The 18,036-nt window shown below is 40.4% G+C and overlaps 1 protein-coding gene across 1 annotated transcript in view; it reads right to left on the bottom strand.

Annotated features, from left to right (window-relative positions):
• The window catches only part of TRIM23 (tripartite motif containing 23), a 39,011-nt gene that overhangs the window by 10,013 nt on the left and 10,962 nt on the right, over positions 1 to 18,036 (bottom strand). The window contains exons 3-10 of the mRNA XM_089495119.1: positions 17,510 to 17,631; positions 13,672 to 13,950; positions 12,261 to 12,443; positions 5,988 to 6,203; positions 4,867 to 5,001; positions 1,556 to 1,685; positions 1,356 to 1,466; positions 154 to 278 (exon numbers count right to left, since the gene is read on the bottom strand). Coding sequence (XP_089351245.1) covers positions 154 to 278; positions 1,356 to 1,466; positions 1,556 to 1,685; positions 4,867 to 5,001; positions 5,988 to 6,203; positions 12,261 to 12,443; positions 13,672 to 13,950; positions 17,510 to 17,631 — 1,301 coding nt within the window. The remainder of the gene's footprint in view (positions 1 to 153; positions 279 to 1,355; positions 1,467 to 1,555; positions 1,686 to 4,866; positions 5,002 to 5,987; positions 6,204 to 12,260; positions 12,444 to 13,671; positions 13,951 to 17,509; positions 17,632 to 18,036) is intronic.

Here is an 18,036-nt window from a genome sequence, read left to right as displayed (position 1 = left end):
GGGGTAAATAATGTGTACTCTTACTTTTATCAATTGTGAATTAAAAAAAAAATCTGTTCTAAACACAGATTTTGTTTCTCCCCTATTTCACAATAGCAAAATAAAGCAAAACAGGAAGGGGAAAGGGAGAAGAGCAAGAAGGGACCACAATACCTGCTTATTGGCAAAGATCAGCAACAGTGCATCTCGCAACTCTTTCTCTGTTAATAGTTTGGCAAGTTCACTGTGTGCCTCGCTGACTCTGTCTCTGTGGCTGCTATCAATAACAAACACCACGGCTATAGAAAAAGAACACATACAGATATATATTTTGTTCACATTTTCATGTATGTTGAGATAAATTAAAGCATTCTGTTTCATAAGGTGGGGGGGAGAGGGCAGGGAAAAAATGCCTACCCGCTGTTGTCTTAATCAAACGATAACTGGTATTAAATAGCTGAGACCTGCTCAGAATTTACTTACCTTTTATGCACTGGTTATTAATAGTGATTTTATTGTTACTGACTATAGTTACTAGTATTAACTTGTTAGAACTAGTGTGGTATAGTGGTTTGAATGTTAATAAGGACTCTGGGAGACCAGGGTCTGAATCGTGATCAGCCAGTTTGACCAGTTTGCCATGACTTATCCTACGGAATTCTGGGTAATCTTGGGCAAGTCACACTCTCTCAGCCTTAGAGGAGGGAAATGGCAAACTTCCTATGACAGGCCACTGTAATTTGGAGTTAGATGTAAAAACACACCATAACAACTTTTTTTTACAAAATAATAATTGAATCACTTTCTTTGTAAAGGTAAGGATGCATCCACACTGCAGAAATAATGCAATTTGATACCATTTTAACTGCCACAACTGTATCCTACAGAATACTGGGATTTGTAGTCTGATGAGACACCAGTGCTCCCTGACATTCCAGGCTGAATACTTCAAAAACTATGAATCCCAGGATTCCATAGGATAAGTCATAGCAGGCTTTCTCTTCACAGAATAGCAACTCGGGATTCACACCAATGTTTGAAGTGCTATTTAAAATGAAACTTGACTAATCTTAGGATCATAGAATCATAGCTGGAAGAGACCACAGGGGCAAACTGTATAGCTCAGTACAAACTCAAAGAAAAAATCAAACAAACAAAAATAACTTCTCAGCAAGAAAGCGTTAGAAACTTTCCCCTTGAAATTCAATACCCAAGGATTTCCACGGAAAAGATTTAGATGCATATGATACGCTTATGACTGCAAGTTGAACCATAAACCTAGCAAACATTACCAATTTTTACCATAATTTAGCCATAATTAAATGTATATTGTGTTTTTATCAAATTCATTAACTGAAAAAATGTTGTACTCTTACCTTGTGTATTGAGGTAATAATGTTTCCATAAAGGCCTTAGCTTGTGTTTACCACCAACATCCCAAATAGTGAACTTCAGGTTTTTATATTCAACAGTTTCAACATTAAAACCTAAGAAAGGAGCAGGTATTTAATCATACATTTCCAACAAAAAGTTTCTTTACCTGAAATTCACAGTTTCTGCAATTACTGTTACTTGCCTATTGTTGGAATAGGTTGCATAAATTCATCTTGCTTTAGCTTAAACAAAATAGTTGTTTTGCCTGCTCCATCTAATCCAAGAGTTACAACCCGGATCTCCATTTTTGGCCCAATGTGTACCCTGTTATCCTGCAGAAGAGAGGAAAGTTTTTTGTTTTTGTTTTTTAAAGAGAGCCTTGACATTGCATTTGTCTTTCTCCAAAAACATTCTTCAGGTCCAGGTGCTGTAGCAAAGAAAAATATTACTGTGAAGCATTGTGTGTGCGTTTCTTATTTTAAGCTTCATGAACTGGTAAAATAATAAAATGATACATGAAAGAAAGTTGTGCACCACTCTGGATTTGTGTGACTTCAGACTTCAGCTTCCAGAACTGTCAGATGTTAAGGCAGTTTCTACAGTAGTTTCCACTGTATTATATTATGCTATGGTAAGAAGAGTATGTCCTGATGCAGACAGGTATAGCGCTGCCCTGGGGCAGATTTAAGGATTTGGGAGAGCAGAGCATCCCCATGCTCCCGAGCCCTACTGCATTCTCCCAGTGCCATTTTGGTTTGCATACACTGATGACGTGCATTGTGTGCCATGTCCAAATGTCACGGCACACAACGGATGTTACTGCGCCGCTCTAGGGCACTAATGGCACCTTGGCAGCGGCAGAAAAAGGAGCACTGTTTCGCAGCTCCTTTTTCTGAGTGTGTTATTGCTGTGAAGTATAGTCACCATGGCAGTCTCTGTCCACCCCTTTCTCCCTGTCTGTCCAGCCCCTATGTCTGGCAGTCCCTTTTTCATACATAGAAATGTTTGGGCTTTTCAAATTTCTTACACTGCATCTTAATTCTGTGTCCCCTTCATTGTTCTGGATATTTACCAAGATCAAGAATTCCTCAGGTGAAGAAAAACATACACGCACCCCACTTCATCTGGTGGAAAAGTTGCACTGCACTCTTCAATAACCTTAATGGATTAGAAATCTGGGCCGAAACCAATAAAATTAATTTCAACAGGGAGAAACATAGGATACTACAGTTGGGCAGTAAAAAATTAAATGCACAGATATAGGATGGAGGACACCTGGCTTGACAACAGTACATGTGAAAGGAATCTAGGAGTCCTAGTAGACCACAAGTTGAACTTGAGTCAATAGTGTGGTGCAGCAGCTAAAAAAGCCAATGTGATTTTAACAAACACACAGCTTCATTTATATACCGCAGTCTCTAAGCAGTTTACAACTGTATGCTAATTGCCCCCAACAAGCTGGGTACTCATTTTAGCAACCTCAGAAGAATGCAAGCCTGAGTCAAGCTTGAACCCTTTCGCTGGTACTGAACTTTATGGTTTTGAGTGAGTGGCTGCAGTACAGGCATTTAACTACTGTGCCACCAGGGATTTTAGGTTGCATCAATGCAAGTATAGTGTCTAGATCAGGGGAAGTAATAGTGCCACTCTATTCTGCTTTGGTCAGGCCTCACCTGGAATACTGTGAACAGTTCTGGGCAGCACAATTCAAGAAGGATGTGGACAAGCTGGAGCGTGCCCAAATGAAGGGTGACCAAAATGGTGAAAAGTCTGAAAATCATGCCCTATGAGGAGAGACTTAGAGAGCTGGGTTTGATTAACCTGAAGAAGAGATGGTTAAAAGGTGGTATGCTAGCGCTGTTTAAATATTTGAAGGGATGTCATATTGAGGATGGATCAAACTGGTGTTCTGCAGCTCCAGAGAATAGGACCCAGAGCAATGGATTCAAACTACAGGACAAAAATATGCCATGTCAGCATTAGGAAGAACCTCCTGATAGTAAGAGCTGTTTAACAGTGTGATACGGTGCCTTGGAGAGTGATAGAGTTTCCTTCTTTGGAGGTTTTTAAACAGAGGCTGGATGGCAATCTGTCAGGGGTACTTTTAGTATTCCTGTATGTCAGGGGGTTGGACTTGATGGCCCTGTGGTCTCTTTCAACTCTATGATTCTATGACTAGGACACCTTATGCGGGCAGATAGAGCCACTCCATTTGTAGAAGGAAGATCTGGAGTCAATCATCAAACTATTACTGAAGCAACAAATATGTCAACTGTCAAAGCTATGCCTTTCAAATACTGCACGGTATTTCATTAGCAGTTTAACCAAAGATACTTTGGAAACTGTTTTGAATCATGGAGGGTAACAGCCACCATATCTTGTGTTCTATATGGGGACAATTTAGAACAAGCATGGGGAAAGATTCTGGGGTAGACATTTTAGTTTTTCATAGCAAGTCCTCTGTCAGCTACATCGTATCGGAAGGAATGACCATGCCTGCTCACACTGTCAGTCCAGAGAAGTCATTCTTGCCAACTATATGTCCTTTGCAACAGGGCAAGGTGCAGGGTGGGTAAAAGCAGACTCCATGGGGCTGACAGTGTGAAGGTGCATGGTCATAGCTCTAAATTCAGGTGTGGTGTTCACTATGTTTGGTGAAACCGAGTTCCTGGCACAGGTACTGGTTCCAAAGCAGTTGGCACCCAGATTCAGGATAGCACATGCTGTGAAGCTGGTTGCCAATGCAGGTGCCAGATGCAGGCTCATTTCTGTAACCCATTGCAAACCCATTTCCTGCACGCTGTAGGCTTTCCCAAACTGGCAGAATGAGAGCCACTGGTGAGGGTGGAGAGCAAACACCCAAAGAGTGATCAGAAACAAAAGCAGATCTTTCCACACATCTCTAATTTGTGAGCTCAATACCAGCCAGTGGCTCCAGGTGAACTCAGCCTGGCATCCTTCCAAGGTCACTAAAATGAGTACCCAACTTGTTGGGGGCAATTAGCTTACACTTTATAAACCACTTAGTACATGGGTAAGCAGAACAGAAATGTATTTGCTATTGCTATGTTAGGTGGCATGTAGAGGAATCCTTGAACACTGTGGAGCATGCAGCTTGGTCACACATTTGGCAGTTGGCACTCCGGGGACAATTTAAGCACAAGGGCTGAAGGTTCCCCTCTATTACTTTGGAAGGAACAGTAGAAGGAAGAGCTTCTCCCAGCCACATAAATAATGAAACCTAACCTTTTAAAGATGTTAAACCCAATAAATGAATCAGTCTAAAAATCATGTTTGGAAGTTTCAGGTTGCACGTTTTGGCACAGTGAAACCCTTTCAAGTATCATGTCCTATCATGTTGCAAATTGCTTTTGAAACGCCTCAAATTTAAAAACCAGCCTCAAAACAGTGTGCATTATCCAGGGCACAGAGATAGAAAATACATAAAGGTCTTTCCTAACTGGATTTAGGAATTCAAAGTTACAAAGCATTCTAAACATTACAGGACTGTACCTTTGTAAAAGTAACTGGAATACTAGCATCAAGTTGTATGTGGTCTGCAAGCTCTGTAAATTGTTGCTGCTGCTTCTGTAGAGTTTCTAGAAGTCTTGTAATTTCTTGTTTAGCCAATACAACTCTACAGTCATCCTAAAAAAAATATAATTAATGTCACTACACAATATCACTTAGTGTTTTCCTTCTAAAAATCCATCAGAATAGCCGTTTACATTCAGAGACATCTACAACAACGGTTGTAAAATTAAAATGGAGATTTAGCTCAAGCAGAGTTAAAAGACTACAAACAAATTTGACTGTTTAAGAAGACATTAACAGTACAGAAATGCAAGACAAGAATGTATACTGCTAACAACAGCTAAGATAAATCATTACTATACAGTAATTAAGACAGGAAAGCTACTCATTTGTTCTATTCATCTCAAAAAACATATGTGAATTTCTTCTCATTATTTAAAATTGAATTTCACCAATTCACAGTAGCTTCAATAAATAAATTAAGATTAAATAGTAGTTATGATTGCACAATCAATTTTGTTGTTTAGTCTCCCCTCCTCCCAACACAACACTTTTCAGACACGTGGCTTCTAAGCATTTTACTAAAAGAAGAAGCATAGTCTGACAACATTTAGTTCAGACCCAGCTTTTAACTCAGATATCTTGTTACTTCAATGTTTGTTCCTGCCTCAAGTGTCAAGCCTGTCCACTTTTATAATCCACTAAGGGCACAAAACCAATATTGCAAAATCAATAGTACAGAATAACTAGATTACATGGAAACTACAGACTGAATAAGACTGAAATTTCCACAGCTAATCATCATGGTGTAGTGGTTGGAGTGTTGGACTAAGACTCTGAAGACCACAGTTGGAATTCATGGTTGGCCATGGAAATTCAGTGGTTGACCTTGGGCTAATCATATTCTCTCAGCCTCAGAGTAAGGCAAAGGCAAACCACCTCTGAACAAATCTTGCCAAGAAAATCCTGTGATAGGTTCACCTTAGGATTGCTGTAAAACAGAAACAGAAAGGCACACAACAACAGCAACTTAATATTAGCAACATGAAAGCAATAGCCCAAGAAGCATATGAATCTCAACAACATTAAGATTTTCGTACCTGTTGCAAAGTTTTTTCACAGTGAAGACAAGCTGTTGAAACTTGTGACAACAGAATAGTCATATCTTCCTGTTGCTGCCTAAGCCAGATCAATTTTTCTCGTACATGGGCATCAACCACACTAAGTGCCATTTCTTCTTGGCGGCAGAGGGTCTCATGAAGGTCAGAAAAATAGGCTCGGACACATGAACGAGCATTTTCTGCAGTACCTGGGACCTGGATAGTTCGGAAACAAGAAGACAAGCCATTAAGCTGCTACACACCTTTCATCTTCCATGCACTAGACTAGATTCTCACTTTAAGTTCTACTTGGTGGGCAAATATATTTTCTATAGGCTGGGTCAAATATATCAAAAGATAAGTTTTCATTTTTAAAATGCTACCAGCTTGCTTTGTTGAAGAGACATTTGAACGAAAAAGCAGTACATTTTGAACATTGAAACAGAACAAAAATAACCTATTTTCAAATTTCATGGTTTATGTCTCATATGTTGTGCTAACTCCTGATTCTGAATCAATTTAGGACATGCCACACTATATATTGTAGATTCACTTGGACTGCTGGAATAAATCTTAATACTGTGATGTTTCCCTTTAGTATTGATTCTTTTAATAAATGTCTGGCAACTGTTGCACACTTAGGATGTATTCTTCTTTTTCCTGTCTCAAATTACAGAATGAAAAGCAAAGGCTATGCTTATTCTTTAAACATAGCCAACTAATTAACAAATAAAATGCACATATCAATTGGGTTTCTGGTACTTTAGATGCCTCTATGGAAAATCTGTGCCATGCTTGTACAAAACACAAACTGTGCCATGCTTGTACAAAACAAATGCTGATCTCCTTTTCAAACCAGCCAGAAATACCATCTAGAGAAACAGATTTTAAACTGCAAAGTTCTAAAGATTAGCCCTGAGATTTGTTGATGGTGATTGCAAACGCCAATTGAATTGGGAATTGCAATCTCTTAAATCAGCGGTTCCAAACCTGGGGGTCACGACCCCTTCTCGGGGGTCGCCAGGCTGGGAATCCCCCGCCTCCCTCCTCCCCTTGGGTGCCGGTGCAGGCGCACGCATCAGTGGGGAAAAGGGGAAGGGGGCAGGGCTCCCTCCTTTCCCTTTTTTCCTGTGTGTGCCCGCGCTGGCGCGGGCACACACAAGAAAGAAGTCGCAGGGGGTTGCCTCCTCCTCTCTCTTCCTTCCCGCGGGTGCAGCCACCCGCAAGGAGGAAGGGACGGGCGGGCCGCCTCCTCCTCTTCTCCCCGGGGCTGCCAGGCAACCGCGGGGAGAAGGGGACGGAACTGCAAGCCCCAGCGGGCTTTGCAACCGGAAGTCCCGCCCCTTTTCACTCTGCAGCCTCCCTAATTGGTTGGGAGGCCGGGAAGGGGCGGGACTGCCGGCTGCAAAGCCCACTGGGGCTTGTAGGCAGCCGAAAGTCCCGCCCCTTCCCAGCCTCCCAACCAATCAGAGAGGCCACAGGCGGGACTTTCGTCTCCAATGGAGGGTCGCGGCCCAACAAAGGTTGGGAACCGCTGTCTTAAATTGAAATGGCATATCCGTTGGAATCATAGGAATACGAGGAATGAGGACATCTTCACCTTTGAAAGGTCTTGTCAAGATTGTTGCTTCAATGATGTTGCTAATTAATTTTTTTTACTGCAAGTTGCATGCCGTTGCAAAGCTTTGGCTGGTTGATATTGCGCAACATGATAATTGGAATGCTAATTTTCAATTGCAGTACGTGTGGTGGCATCCCTGGCAGATTGAATTCAAAAATTCTGTTGGATAATTAACCGCTTTATCTGCTTCCACAACAGTATCGACGGACATGTATGTGACTGCTTCCCTTCGAATGTTAGACAGAATAATATTGTTTTAATATTTTTACCTGTCACAGGTGTGACATCTATATAATAGTAGGTATATAAAAACATAGTTGGTATATAAAAACATGAGTGTATTCAAATGGAATGTTGTGTCAAAATTTCAAAGCAATCGGTGAAGAACTTTTGAAGATTAAAGATTTTGAACAAACAAACATTTACATTTTTATTTATATAGAAAAACAGGTAGCCATGCCACATTACACTATTTAAGGAGAGAAAATAGAAATCTCATTAAGGCCTTGGGCTTCATGGCTAACGCAACTCTCCATATCACACATGCCTTTTAAACTATCATCTTTCCACTTTCTCCAAACTTAATTCTCTGCTCTTCTTACATCAAATATATCAAAATATAAGTTTTCATTTTTAAAATGTTACCAGCTTGCTTTGTTGTAGAGACACTTGAAAGAAAAAGCAGTACATTTTGAACACTGAAACAGAACAATGTTCTGTTCTGCTCTTCCTACATGTCATCAATGTCTTCTTCCACCGAACAGCTTTGCAAGATGCCCTTTATCACCAAAGAGTTAACAGCAGAGACTTTGACTTTATTCTTTCTTTGCAGAACATCCTGTGCCATTCCAGATATCTATTTACTTATAAGAGGTGGCCTCAAAAAAGCTTTCAATAATTAAGTTAATACTTGACAACGTGGCACATCTGTTGTTGGTATTAGTTGTCAAGCTGGCCTCTTATGGCAGCCTCATGAAGAGCTTAGGTCATCAACTCTGACTTGCAAACTCAGTAATGGGGTCTTTCTTTACTGTCTTCAACTTCAGTCAGCATTATTGTCGTTTCCACTGAGTTATCACCTCACAATAAATCCAAAATATCATAGCTGCTGTACAGTAATCTTGGCTTCTAGAGAGTGCTCAGATTTGATTTGCTCCGGGGCCCATTCACAATGTCTTTTCAACAGTCCATAGTATTTGCAGAACTCTCCTCCAGCACCACATTACAAATGAGTTGATTCTTTCCCTGCCAGCTTTCTTCACTGTCCAACTCTCGCAATCATACTAGAAAAAAGGAACTTTTACGTCATGGACAATTCTGATTTTGGTATTTAACCTTTACACTTGAGAATTTTGTCTAATTCTTTCATAGTGGCCCTTCCAAATTTTAATCTTGTTCTGAATTCTTCATTGCGGTCTCCATTTTGATTTATGACTGAGGTGAAGTACAGAAAATATGTACAGTGGAATCTCGCCTTACACGGGGGATCTGTTCCAGACCCCCCCCCCATGTAAGGCGAATCCTGCCTATGCTCGAGCCCCATTATACTGAATGGGGCTTGTGCATGTGGCGGCTGCCCACGCCATTCAAATGATTATAGCATGGCTTCCGTGTAAACCGGAAGCCACGTATGCCGTGTCCACGTAAGGAGCAGGCATGCTGTACCTATTTTGATGTTGTCATCATGCACACTAAAGTTACATAAATCTTCTGTGTTCATTATTTTTGTTTTCATAATATTCATTGTAGCTCTGCTTTAGTACTTTCTTCTTTAACTTTCATCATTAATACTGTAATTCCAAGTCTTTACTATTTTTTGCAAGTAATAAGATGTCATCTGTACATCTCAAGTTATCCCACCTCCTTCTTCTAATTCTAATCCCACTTTTTTGTATTATAGGTTCTGCATATAAAATAAAGAGACAGGGTGATAAAATACAGCCTTGTCTGACCCCCTTGCCAACAGAAAACCATTCTGATTCTCTATTAGTGATTCCCAAACTTTGGTCCTCCAGGTGATATGATAGCCCTGTTTAAATACTTGAAGGGATGTCATATTGAGGAGGGAGCTAGCTTGTTTTTTGCTGCTCCAGAGAACAGGACCCGGAGCAATGGATGCCAGCTACAGCAAAAGAGATTCCACCTCAACATTAGGAGGAACTTCCTGACAGTAAAGGCTGTTTGAAAGTGAAACACAGTCCCTCAATGGAGTGTGGTGGAGTTTCCTTCCCTGGAGGTCTTTAAACAGAAGCTGGATGGCCATCCGTTAGGTATGCTTTGATTGAGATTTCCTACATGGCAGGAGGCTGGACTGGATGGCCCTTGCGGTCTCTTCCAACTCTATGGTTCTATGTGTTTTGGACTTCCACTCACAAGAGCCTTAGGCACCTTGGCCAATAGTCAGGAATTCTGGGAGCTGAAGTACAAAATACCTGGAAGACCGAAGTTTGGGAACTGCTGCTCTATACTGTGTCCTGACAATGGCCTCTTGTCCAGAGTATACGAGGTTATACATCAGAACAATCAAATGTTGTGGAACACCCACTTATTTTAAAGTGATCCACAGTTTTTCTTTTGAAACTTTTTGTTGAGCTGCATTAGGCAACATATGTTTGCAATATGACCTAACAGCAGCCTCTCATCCTGAGTGTATGTTATTTGTTTGGTATGTTAAATGTTGCAGCAAAACCATTTCTTTTACAGCAAACTACATCTCATGATCTACACAATTAGCTTGTGTCTAATTGGTTCGTTGGACACATTACTTGTATTTGTTCTCTACTCTTTCCCAGTAGGTGTTTGAGTGTTTTATTTCCAAGCCAGAGGTTCATCTTCCAGCAATATGTCTTTCTACATTGTGGACTATTTTATCATCACAAAATTTTTGAGGTAAAAGAAGTGGTTTACCATTGCCACTTTCTTTGAAGTATTAAAAAAAGTTATCTGAAGTGCCACTGCAACTGTCTCAGGCCCCATTCTCACTGGCTTATAACGCAGACCAAGAATTGAATTATGGGTGCATCGTTCCCATTTGAGCGTGCATTCGATCCTCATTGCACCGATTTCGTTCCCACTAGAATTCGGATCTGATCCCCATGTATTCGATTTTTTCCTTGGAAAACTCGAATCAGTGGTGGATAAACCAGTTTTAAAAGGGTCCACATTTTTAGAGGTTTTTCCTGCGCCTCCTGAGTCCAATTAGGGGCAAATGAATGGGAACGGCAAGGGTGTCTGATTCGGGAACTTGGGGATGGGAGGAGCAGTGCTCAAGGGGCTGGCCTGGGGGTGTCACCCGCTTATTCTCTTTCCTGCATTACCAGCACCATTTTCTCCCGTTCACATAGCCTATCCCCCGGTGGGAAGCAGGGTAAGGCGATCGCATGTGTAGACAATTTTTTTTTAAATTAAGCTTTCGATCACTTAGGCGCTCTGTTGGGTGTCCAAAGATAGCAAATTGCTACATTGACCTCCAAATACAGTAAACACATTATGCCCCACCCCGCAACCTCCACATGCATAGATCGACTTGTGAGGAGACCCATTGAACACCATTTTTAACTATTACAGTGGACCCTTGTTATACGCTGGGGTTTGGTTCCAAGATCCCCCGTGTATAACAAAATCTGTGTATACTCAAGCCCCATTAAATATAATGACATAGCAAAATGGTGTCCCTTATAAAAAATGGAAAACCAAGGTAAATTTATACTTTTTTGGAACATTTTCAAACTGTGTATGCTTGAATCCGTGTATAAAAAATCAGTGTATAAGAAGGGCCGACTGTATTTTTTCTTTTTTTTTACATCACTGCTCGATCGCCCTCTCAAACAGCCCAGGGAGCAATGGGGGAGGCAAAGGAACTTGGGGGGGATGGAGGCTCCCTTTTCTCTTTGCCAGAGGGAGTCTGGGAAAACACAGGAGAGCCGAGGAGGCAAAGGAACTTGGGGGGATGGAGGCTCCCTTTTCCCTTTCCCAGAGGAAGTCTGGGAAGACACAGGAGAGCTGGGGAGGCAAAGGAACTTGGGGGGATAGAGGCTCCCTTTTCCTTTTCCCAGAGGGGAAAAGAGCCTAAGCGATTGATTGGCTGTGACATCAAGCGCTTAGGCGCTTGATTGACAGCTGCTTGGGGGGAAAAAGGTTCCAGAAGGGCAATGGGAATGGGGAGCAAAAAAGTCCGCTTCAAATTACAATGGAGAAAATTTCAATGGAAATGAGAAGATGGGTCATAAAAAACTGAGTCCATTTGCCCCCTTTCATAATGGGAACGAGGGAGCACATTCGAATACAACTCGGGGAAAAAATCCGAGTCAGAATAGCAGCAATATAAGCTGCTTTTTTTGCCCAGTGGGAATGGGGTCTCAGAGATCCTGCACCAGTGTTACCTGATCATATTCACACACATACCGCCTGCTGCCCAGTAGCTCTTTGCATCAGTTCATTTGATTCCTCAGCAAAATCCTCCCTAACTTGGGATACACTCAGTGGCAATACTAATGTTAAGTATAGCCCTTTACCTCACAGGAGCATGCAATCTCACCACAATAGAAAGGTTGTACCAAGGTAGTGCCATAATACTGCTTTAAATGGTGAAAAATGTACTGCAATTACAATAAAGAGTATTTACAGAATGAGAAAAATACAAGATTGCTTACATGTTCAGTATGGGCCATTCCAACACCATCTTCAATTATCTGTTCTCCTCCTTCTATTTGTTGAACTATTCCAACTAATTTCCGGGAGTAATCTGAGATTTCTTCTGTGAAAGTTCTTATACAATGAGCCATGTCTAAAATGGAAGCACGGATCTGGTTTGCCTCTGGTTCCAAAACACTGTGCTAAAAGAAAAGCATTTAAAAATTTGTGTGAAATCCTTTCCTGTAGTTCTTGTCATTTGTACCTCTCTGCCTGGACACATTTATGAGACAGAAAAGAGTTACATTTTGGTACAAAGAGTTACCCTCTAGACTGAATATAGTGCTCCTGCTGCACCAGAAAAAGCCCTCGCGCACCCTGGAAGAAGTAATGGGGCGCGCGCCCTGCGGTACAATCTCCATTACTTCCAATGGGGCTCCAGCATAAACAATATTTCCCTTATGCGGGGTGTGTGTGTGTCTGGAATGGATCCTCGCATAAGGGAAAGGCCCACTGTGCTTAGTGTGGAAGGGCAGGATATAAATATAAGTAATGAATCTACTTTTTTAAATATTTACTATGAGAAATTACACAGGCTCACTGATTTTTTACAGATATTTGAAAAAAAATAATTCAGACATATTTATTGAATGGTTTCTTCTGAAACGTTAGATTTTTTTAAAAAAGAAAAAGAACGTTTGTATACTATTACAAACCAAACTCCAAATTCAGGAGTAGCAGTCCTATCATGAGATTGTAAGAAAATGGCAATGCCCTGGTAGGTCATACAGCTAAAGGCTTAAACCCAGTCATTAATCCCAACTAAAGTAAACTCACTGAATCAGTGGAAACTTGGTAGATCAACAATCATATAAATTCCATTGATTCAACAAGTTTATTCTAGATGGGGTCAACAACTGCATTTAGTCCAAGAGTGAGAATCCTGCATTCCTCCAGAAGGTACTGAACTGCAGCTCACAACAGCCCTAGTCAGCATACTGAACGGTGAGGATCTTTTAGAGTCTACATCTGGAAGGTCATATACTTTCCAACACTGATTTTAGCCAGTAATATTATTAAAGTAGTAATCTAAAGCACTGCTACTCAAAATGGTGGTCTGTGGATTGATGCTGATCTGTAAGCTGTTGGCTGACAGTCTCTAGCAGGTTTCCATGAAATAATGAAAAAGCTGTAGACAATGGGCACAAATATGATACTGTTTTTTGGCACATTGGGAAAACACCTTGTCACCATTCAGCACCATGCAGCTTAAGAAGCCTGATAATGAAGAGCAGGAAAAATAACAAAATATGTACAGTCAAGTAAATACTAAAATTAGTACAGAAGAAAGATATTCATTCCCTTTCAGATAGCTGTGAATTAGCACTGAGCACGAATGAAAAAAAAAAAAAAAGAACATAGAAAACCTACTTTATGACCCTGGTGCTTTCCATATTCTTTGCAGACACAACACATAAGGGGACTGGCTTGACAACCTTCTTCCAAGCACACAAATTCAATGGCATGCACCTGGTGCTGAGGGCACATTGTTTTCTCGTGAGGTTTATCAGCCAGTGGCACACGTCTGTGTTTTGCTAGTGTCTTTGTAGAATGCGTAAGCTGGGAACACTCTGCACATAGGTGAGTGGCACAAACAGTGCAGTATACAGAAGCAAGATGAGTGTCATCTTCATCACAGCGGATGATACACTAAAAGAAAAGGAAAACAAGTGCAGTTTTTAATCCAATAAATTTATAGCCTGCTCTTCAATTACATATCCTCACAATACAAATGATAAAATGTATGGACCACAAGACTATATAAATATTTAAATGCAACGCTGCTGAGTTGCTTTCCTCATAAGACGCCATTCTGAACAAAAACGTTTTAAAGTATCTTCCCTGAATACGTAAGGGGAAAAGATACAGGAAGAAAGTTCTGTCAATGAAGGGCCACAAGAATGTCTTTCCACTTGTACTGTCTAATCTAACTGTTCTAATCTAAATGAATATGACCTAAGATTTAGGTCTCAGGTGTACTGGTAGAATCCTACAGATAATGGTGGGACTGTAAGAAACCTGATTCTGGGTCATTTAAGGCAGTAAAGGTAATAACCAGCATTTCCCAGCAGAGAAGGAGCCGAGCATCCTAACACTGGGTTATTTTTGGGTCAACCTGGAAGAAGGAGCAAGATTGTTTTCTGTTGCTCCACAGACTAGACATGGAGCAAAGGATTCAAAGTACAGGAAAAGAGATTCCCCCTTAACACTAGGAAGAACTTCCTGACAGTAAGAACTGTTCGTCAGTGGAATATGCTGCATATGAGTATGGTAGAGTCTCTTTCTTTGGAGGTTTTTAAGCAGAGGCTGGATGGCTGTTTGTTGGAAATGCTTTGATGGTGTGATCCTGTATGGAAGAATGGGGTTGGAGGTTGGACTGGATGGGCCTTGTGGTATTATTATTATTATTATTATTATTATTATTATTATTATTATCTTCCAACTCCATGATTCTATAAATTAGTGATCAAATTAAATGGTTGAAAAGAAGTGTCACATTTTGAACTGCCATCCCTCATCACCTTTGGACACATCCATCAATGAACTTCTGAGCTCCTCTTTGAGGAAGCCCAACATAATTGTTATTACTGTTAACCAGTTAAGAGGGAGCAGTTATTCTAGCTAAATACATTAGTTTCGCATAGGGCTGAACCTTGTATATCTCTTTAGCCGATAAAAGGCATTCTTTGATGTTGCCATCACCATTCACTCTTCATTTTCTATTTAACCAGTGCACTATTTTTAGATCACCCTTCATTATATCAGACAATGCTCTGTTGGTGCAGGGTTTAAGTGTGCCGTGCCAAAGGAGTACCTAAAAGCCACTGCTGCCATGGCTAGGGTACTCTTTCCACTTCTTTTTGCGCTGCAGAAAGGCCAGATCGGGACCGCAGTATGCGGTTGTTGCGGCCCTGATACGGAGCTTCCAGTGTTTTATTTTCCTCCTGCTGAACTCCTGAACGGGTTCTCTGTATTTTCTATTCATCTTTCCCTCCATCTTTGTAAATCAACATACCTCCTGAAAGTGTGTGTTCATGTACAAATTGCATCATTAAAGAAAGCCTCTGGTTCTGCTTGTCTTATTGCTTCTGAGTACTGGTTATATGTTGAGTCTCCCTTTTCTGTAATTCCAAAATCCAAAATTGTCCATATGAGCAGCTGAGATAGTGGCCTGTTACAGACTGCCAAAATAAAGCTGATTCGGGTCTCTTTAGAGGTATGCTATTTAAATGATGCATGCACCCTAAGAATCCGGAAGGTGCACCAAAGCTGCACTCCAGTGCTTAGGAATGGAGTGTGGCTTTGGCTCGACCTCGGGACTCTTAGGACCCATGCATCATTTAAATAGCATACCTCCAAAGAGACCCGAAGCAGCTTTATTTTGGCAGTCTGTAACAGGCCAGTGACACCTTTGCTTTCTGGTGGTTTAATGCACACAGATGTTATTCCATGCACGAACATATTAAAAATACTGTTTATGAAATTGCCTTCAAGCTATGTGTGTAAGGTGTATATGAACCATAAACGAATGTTATGTTTACACTTGGGTCTCAAATCCAAGGTATCTCATTATGTATATTCAAATATTCCAAACTCCAAAATCCAAACCACTTCTAGTCCCAAGTAATTTGGATAAGGTAGACTCAACCTGTATTAGTTTATGGCTTGGGATTCTAAGAAGCCTCCTGGTTCAGATCAAATTGAAGGAGTGGTAACAGTCTACCTTATACGACTATTGTTTAATCCACTCTTTCAGCTATACTGCAAGGCGATGGCCCTTGACAAAAACAAAAGCTTCCAAAATGTCTCAAATATTGACTCTCATACAAACCATGCCAACAATCAAATCAAAAGGGTATCAGAACATTGGTCCTCATGGCCAGACTCTCTGGCCTAGAAATGGCCACAGGTAGAAAACCAGCTAGAATATTAAAAAGCATATCAAGTGTCAAAGAGGCCATTTAGGATTCTAGTGACAGAGATGGAATACTAATTCATTTTGATAATAAAGTAGAATTCCTATATATTACAAACAAGATAAATTATCAATATAAACACACAATATAACACCACATTTGAAATTCCACTGTATAGACTTGAAAATCATCAGAGAATACTTTAAACCAAACTTCACTAAGCATTCAATCCTTCACTAAACATTAACTGATTTTAGCAATGGTTGTGAAATATTACTTTTTCTATAGATCAAGATCTCAATGCTATCCCAACTTATGAAATATAAATGCTGCAGGTACCAGCTCTAAAACACTAGCACACATATCCTATTAGACTGTTCTTAATTTAACATCAAACTTTATGTCCAGAAATACGAAGGAAAACTCCGCTTTCTGAACTATTTCCACTTCACACTGAAGGCAGAAGATCATATGTCTGATAGCTTCCTTATACTGTAAGTTCCCTAGCCATGCAAAGTGAGTATATCATAAGGGTCAGTTCTAATATAATCTTCCTAATGTTCAATTCTATTTTAAGTGTACAACAAATACCTGAATGCTCTCATTGTCCTATTCCCCACCACCACTCCCTTCTCCTTTTGTGTCGTGTCTTCTTAGATTGTAAGCCTGAGGGCAGGGAACCGTCTGACTAAAAAATTTATGTACAGCGCTGTGTAAATTTACAGCGCTTTATAAATAAAGGTTAATAATAATAATAATAATTGTTGTGATGTTCCTACAATCTGGAGTCCTGAAAACTCTGTATTACTTGGTATTTCTGAACTTGTTTTCTGCTGCAATAGATTATGCTGATCCATTAACACCGCAAAAACTGCGTTAACGGTGACATACTTGAATTAAATCAAACATTTATATAAGGCTGGGAACAGGTGGGCCAAAAGAAGCGGCTTCTGGCCCTTCTGGAGGCGTGGTGTTCAAATACTGCATGTCTCCAACATGGCCTGAAGCTGCAATCTGGACCTTTGGACTGGAGTAAAAAGGAGCTGGGATAATCCGGAGCCTGGTGGAGCAGTTTGGGGCCTGTGGCAACGGCCCACTTTCAGAGTGGACCATATGTTTGCCGTGGTCCCAATCCGCCTGCAGCAGGAGCAGCCTTAGGCTCGCCCAACTCTCTCAGGCCAAAGGTAACTGAGAAAGTCAATCATATTAAAATACAAACAAAAAGCAAAGCCCAAAGCAAGCCAAAAAACATCAAAACATTTACAACAAAATATTAAGTTAGCTATCACTACCTCTCCAGAGAGGCCGATAGCTTCTTCAGTTGTTCCACACTGACCACCAAGCCCATTTTGCAGTCGCTCTAGAAGTTCCAATAGAGCAAAGTTTTTTTTCAAACCCCACACTCCAGAGTCTCCTGTTTTGGGGAGAAAAGAATGAAGTAACCAATCTTGTCATTTAAAGAAGGGAATTCCAGGCAGTTCCAGATTCATTCGTAATTATTATTTCCCTGAATTTTATAATCATCTGCTACACTATAGCATTTTTTCCTCCTAACCTTGAAGCCTATTAATTATTACTTGCACACTATTTTATTTAAATAATACATTGATACACAATACATTCAGCCCATTCTTGATTTCCATAAATACAATTACTTTGTTCTTTAATTATATCGAAAAATAGTTACATTGATTACAGGCATGGAAATATAGAACAGTGTCTTACACCACTTTAAAAAGTTTCCTTGTATGGACAGTGTGTAAATGTCCGAAGATCTAAATTTTTAAGAACTTTTGCACAACAAAATATACAATCATTG

Source organism: Sceloporus occidentalis, unplaced genomic scaffold (genome assembly GCF_023333645.1).
Source record: "Sceloporus occidentalis isolate IW3139 unplaced genomic scaffold, rSceOcc1.0.p SCAF_1, whole genome shotgun sequence".
NCBI lineage: Eukaryota > Metazoa > Chordata > Lepidosauria > Squamata > Phrynosomatidae > Sceloporus > Sceloporus occidentalis.
This window is presented reverse-complemented; position numbering and strand designations above follow the sequence as displayed.